This window comes from Silene latifolia, chromosome Y (assembly GCF_048544455.1).
Source record: "Silene latifolia isolate original U9 population chromosome Y, ASM4854445v1, whole genome shotgun sequence".
Classification (NCBI taxonomy): Eukaryota; Viridiplantae; Streptophyta; class Magnoliopsida; order Caryophyllales; family Caryophyllaceae; genus Silene; species Silene latifolia.
The window spans coordinates 128,363,504-128,369,503 of NC_133538.1; the positions used below are offsets into that span (position 1 = coordinate 128,363,504).

The 6,000-nt window shown below is 40.6% G+C and overlaps 1 protein-coding gene across 1 annotated transcript; it reads left to right on the forward strand.

Moving 5' to 3' along the window:
• Window positions 1-2,969: 2,969 nt before the first annotated feature.
• On the forward strand, window positions 2,970-3,455 carry LOC141628892 (uncharacterized). The gene is made up of 2 exons (XM_074441979.1): window positions 2,970-3,062; window positions 3,174-3,455. The coding sequence occupies exons 1-2, from the start codon at window positions 2,970-2,972 to the stop codon at window positions 3,453-3,455; spliced, it is 375 nt and encodes a 124-aa protein (XP_074298080.1).
• The last annotated feature ends 2,545 nt before the right edge of the window (window positions 3,456-6,000 follow it).

The following is a 6,000-nucleotide window of genomic DNA, read 5'->3' on the forward strand; positions in this document are numbered from 1 at the left end:
CTACGCAGACAAGTGGCCTACCTGTTAAAGAAAGGCTACCGGGCCTGAAAGATTTGATGCCATCAAAAAACAGGGAAGACATCGGATCAAGAAAAGATCAGGAAAGACCACAACGTGACCTGCCCCCAGCATTACCCATCTATGAAGTCAAATTTATCAATGGAGGATCTGAGCTCTGCGGCCTGACTAGCTCAGCTGCAAAGAAAATAGCCAGGGAGTCAAAAATGAAATCTCCTTTTAAACCTAGAAATTTACCTCAAATTAATTTTGATGATACTAATATGCAGGGAATCTCGAACATCCATCATGATGGCGTGGTCATTACTATGCAAATTGGGACTGCACGTGTCCTGAGAATCCTAATAGATGGTGGCATCTCAGTTAATCTAATTATGCTTGATGTCTTGAAAGCCATGAAGATTGATGAGAACCAGATCATAAAGAAGTCAAATGTCTTGGTAGATTCAGTGGTGAAAACAAGAATATTCTAGGGGAGATCTACCTGCCAACCTACATTGAAAGAGTCTCATTATATGAAAGATTTGGAGTCCTGGATTGCCTTTCATCCTACAACGCAATCCTAGGCAGGCCCTGGGTCTATAATGTCAGAGCCATTCCTTTAACCTATCACCAATGCGTCAAAATACCAATAGAATGGGGAATAGCAACCATCAAAGGTGAACAAAAGTCTGCCCAGGAATGTTATACTGAATCATTAAAACCTTCCAAGGCAGGTAAGTCTCTCGCTTAGCAATTACAGTACCCTGTCAGGAGTACTTATTACGTGGCAGAAACCCAAATGGAAGCAGAACAAGTAGTATTAAACCCTGAGTACCCTGACAGGTATGTACAGGTAAGATCTGATGTCCCTGACAATATCAGACCAGAACTAGTAAGTTTTATTAAGAATAAATCTTCATGTTTTGCCTGGCCCCCTTTTGATATGACTGGCATAGATGCTAATAGTATTACCCATAAACTCAACATTGACACTTCTTTTAAGCCTGTACCGCAGAAAATGAGAAAGTTTGCCCCTGAGCACAACACTATCATTAACGAAGATATAGACAAACTCTTAGACATGGGAATGATCAGGGAAGTAATGTACCCTGAATGGCTAGCTAATGTGGTCGTGGTACAAAAGAAGAATGGCAAGTGGAGAGTCTGTGTACACTACATAGATCTTAAGAAATCCTGCCCAAAAGAGCCATTCCCACTCCCTCACATTTATACAATGGTAGATGCTACAGTTGGGCATAAACTACTAACATTTATGGATGCCTCAAGTGGATACAACCAGATCAAAATGCACCCAGCTGACCAGGAAAATACTGCATTCATCACGGAAAGGGGTATATATTGCTACACAACAATGTCCTTTGGCCTGAAAAATGCAGGGGTAACCTACCAACGCCTGGTCAACATGATGTTCAAAGACCAAATTGGTGACATAATGGAGATCTACATTGATGACATGGTGGTGAAGTCAAAGAAGGCAGAAGATCATGTAAAGGATCTGGAAGTAGCCTTCAAAATCCTGGAAGAATATAACATGCTGCACCCTTCCAAATGCCACTTTGTACTATCTTCAGGCAAATTCCTAGGATACATGGTGACAAAAAGAGGAATTGAAGTCAACCCAGAACAAATAAAAGCCATCCTGGAATTGGAATCTTCTAAGTCAGTCAAAGATATCTAGAGACTAACAGGAAGAGTTGCAGCCCTGAACAGATTCATATCTAGATCATGTGAAAGATGCAGATCCTTCTATGACCTCCTCAGGAAGAACAAATCATTCAAGTGGATGCCTGAACATGAAACAGCCTTCAAAGAATTAAAAACCAACCTGACTACTCCTCCGCTACTGGCCAAACCTAACAAAGGAGAACCCTTGACGGTTTACTTATCAGTCACTGAGACTGCAGTAAGTGGAGACCTGACCAAGAAGGTTGAATGCCAACAGCACCCCGTCTATTATGTAAGTAAAAGTCTCCTGGATGCAGAAACAAGGTATGGACTACTTGAGAAATACGTACTTGCTTTAATTGTCTCCAGCACAAAACTCAGACCTTACTTTGAGAGTCACCCAATAATTTTCAGGACCAACCTGCCTATAAAATATGTCCTCAGAAAACCTGAACTTTCAAGCAGAATGGTAAAATGGTCAGTACAACTCAGTACTTATGACATAACCTTTGAACCTAGGACAGCAATTAAATCCCAGGCTTTAGCAGACTTTGTAGCTGAATTTAGTCCCAGCCTAGAACCTGACCTCGTAAAAGAGGTCAATCCTCCAGACACTCAAAAATTAGGCCAGGAATGGACCTTACACGTAGATTGAGCAAGAAATATGAGAGGAACTAGCCTAGGATTAGTACTAAAATCACCACAGGGAGATTTAATAGCTCAGGCTATTAGTTGTTAATTTAAAGCAACAAATAATGAAGCTGAATATGAAGCCCTGATAGCTGGACTCAAGTCTCAGGCTGGACCTTACCTGCGATGCCTAGAACCTCATGAAGCCAAACAAGTTATTGAGGACATACATGATGGATACTGTGGAAATCACAAAGGCAGCAGAACCCTGACAAGCAAGGTTCTAAGGACAAGCTATTTTTGGCCAACACTAAGGGTTAACTGCCTAGCTTACAGCTCAAAATGTGAAGCCTGCCAACATCATTGTCCTTCATCCATCAACCATCAGAATTACTACATTCCATTACAGCCCCCCTGGCCATTCATGAAGTGGGGGAATGGACATTGTAGGCAAAGTACCCGAAGCTCATAGACAAAAAGTCTATATGTTAGCCATGACTGATTACTTTTCAAAGTCGATAGAGGCTGACTCATACAAGCAAGTCAAGAAGAAGGATGCCATATCATTCATCAAACACAACATCATATGTAGATATGGCATCCCCTTAGAAATGGTTTGTGACAATGGCACTCAGTATTTGGGAAAAAGAACAATGGCGTTTTGTGCACAATGGAATATCAATCTGGTGACCTCTACACCAGACTATCCAAAAGCCAAAGGCCAGGCCGAATCCATCAACAAAGGGGTAATCAGTTGCCTGAAGAAAAAACTAAAGAGAAGAAAAGGCAGATGGGCTGAAGAACTCCCTTTAGTTCTCTAGGCTGACAGAACTACACCTAAAACATCCACAGGCCAGGCCCCTTACTCCCTGGTTTATGGTTGCGAAGCAGTGATCCCAGCAGAAATCCATGTACCAACTATTAGAAGCGGCCTGAACACCATAGAGGAAAACCAGCCACTACAGCAAGATAGCCTAACCCTGGCTAAAGAATTAAGAGATGCAGCCAAGATCAGAATAGCTTTCTACCAGCAAGAAGTAGCTAGAAGCTACAACAAAATTGTAAACATTAGGGTATTCAAGGGAGGAGACCTAGTCCTACGTAAGGTCTTTCCAAATACAAAATACAAGAATGTGTAGATACCCAGTATCTACACCTTCCAAAAACCACCCGATGATGATCAGACTATAACGTGCTTTTGATATGCGTGCGTGGATTGGCTATACATGAGACGATTTAAAGCATTACTCGGATATGAAAAATGATTTCAAAAATGGTTTTCTAACTTCATTTGCATTGAAACAATACTATTTAGAGTTAAAACCGTCTTCAGACCCAAAACCGACTCAGAAACCCACAACCCGAGTCAACCTGAGTCAACCCGAGTCAACCCAAGTCTCGAATGTCCAAAATAATGCGATGAATGGCTTTATCACATCATTTGCATTAAAATGACACTAATTAGAGTTAAAATCGTCACCGGACCAAAAATCGACTCAGAATTCAAATCCAACTCAACACGGATCAAACCCGAGTCAAACACAAAATGCATACCCCAAATAACACCCAAAAACATCTTTTTAGATGACCATATTGTTACACGACATCTCATTTGATTACCACAAATCAAACCAACCAAACAATAGATAGGGGAAAGGCCACGTCCAAATTGAAAAGGATAGGGCACCCCATTGCGTAGCAGGGGAGCACGTGCATTTTTAGGCTTCCTGCTTAGCCTCTAAGCAAACTCAACCGACCTACCACCCCACAATCCACTATAAATACCCCCCTTCACACACCGCATTCTTCACGCGAGCGTCCGCCCCCTCACCTCTCCCTTAAACTTCTAGACTCGACTTCCTAAGTCAAAAAATCGACACGTGTTTTCGACCTACCGATCGAAAACACAAGCCTTACACATTTTGTTTGGTACCGTCGCCGTGCATTCGACCGACCCATACAACCAACTCAACATTAATCAACATGTTTTTCAATAACATATTTTCAACTCATTTTCAAAACAAAATCCTTTTTGAAGGTACTCTTTTAAACTTCCTTGATCGCAAGTAGTCACAACGAGAAAACCGTCTCTAAAACCGTCTACCTCTCAAACATCAATACACGTAAGTTTGAGGGTGTAAACAACTCACTTATTTCATGTCTTTGCTGTTTTTATGAGTTTATAAGCATGAACAATGCATAACACGATCCAATAATAGGTGAAATGAGCCAAAACCGGATTTTGGCCTGAGACAGGGGCTACTTGCGTAGCAAGGGAGCTCGCGCCTCAATGCCCTCTCAGGCCTTAATCCAGCCGTGTTTGTGTTTATCTTTTCGCAACATTTTCCTTCTATTTTCTTTTACGACTTTTACCATTTTAATTCATTTTTATGACAAATATTTTTGACCATTACAAAAATCATCCTTGGTTCCTTATACCCTGACGGTTTTATCCATGACTCGGTGATATTATTTGGTTAATTACATTTTAAAGGGTATTATAACACTCTTTTCTTTTATTTACCATTTTTCTCATTTATTTACACTTGCAAACATATTTTAGTCATAATTCATAATCATCCTTGGTTCCTTATACCATGTCGGTTTAATCCGAGTACGATGACAAATTTGACTAATTACAAAGAAATGAACTTAACATATTAATTCATATCAAACATTTCACATTTTTATTTGTAAACTATGCTTTTCAAACTTGCAAATCCGACAATGAATATTACTAATATAATAGTAATTATTCCGAGTCATGCAAATAACACTTGCAAATCATTTAATCACAAATACGGTTTTAAACAACCTTTTTAACAACAAGAAGACGCTCCTTTGGGTCGTCGCCAGACTCGCGCCCCAAGACGCCGTCTGTTTTCATATTTCAAAAGCATGGGCAGAGCCCTTTCCCTCGCCAATAGGCTCGCGACCTAATGCGGCTGCCTGGCACTGTTCTGCCTCATTTTAGCACTTGTCTAGGATGATCCCGACTACGGTTAATCCGAGTACACTTTATCCTTTAAACACACTTTTTCAAATAAATGATCGTGTTAAGCACCATAATCCAAACTTGGTAAATGGATGTTTAATTTCCGTCTTCACATGCAAATCAATGTAAATCCAACTCGACATCATTTTCTTGATATTTGGATAAACAAACTGACTTAGGAAATCTTCACATGTTAGGTTAAGACTTTTGGATGCGCATTCATGCATTTTAACCGTTTAATCAACTCTTGCACTTAAACAACCACGATCGATTATTAGAGGCCGGTAACGCGGCCGGGAATGGGTGTCTTATTAAAGGGTTTCCAATACATACCCTCACCCCTTACTCAGAACCTTTGGATAGTGGATGGCCTTATCCAGGACGTACGAGAGTCATTCTAGCGATAGCATACTAAAGGGGGACGAGTCCTTAACTTTATTACCTATGGCAAACACCGCTTTTTGCCTTGATTTACCTAGGTATAAAGTGTATTAGAACGGGTTCCAAGCATCCCACAATTTCTTGGTGGCGACTCCAAACATCTCTAACATCGTTTCGAGACCTTTACCGAGACGAAACCGACCGGTCTAAAGCGATCCGGTCGAAAGCATTTGTAACACCCCTGATTTTCGGCTAAATTAACAACTAACTTTTACATACAAAAGTGGCCGAAATACAAGAATATTATA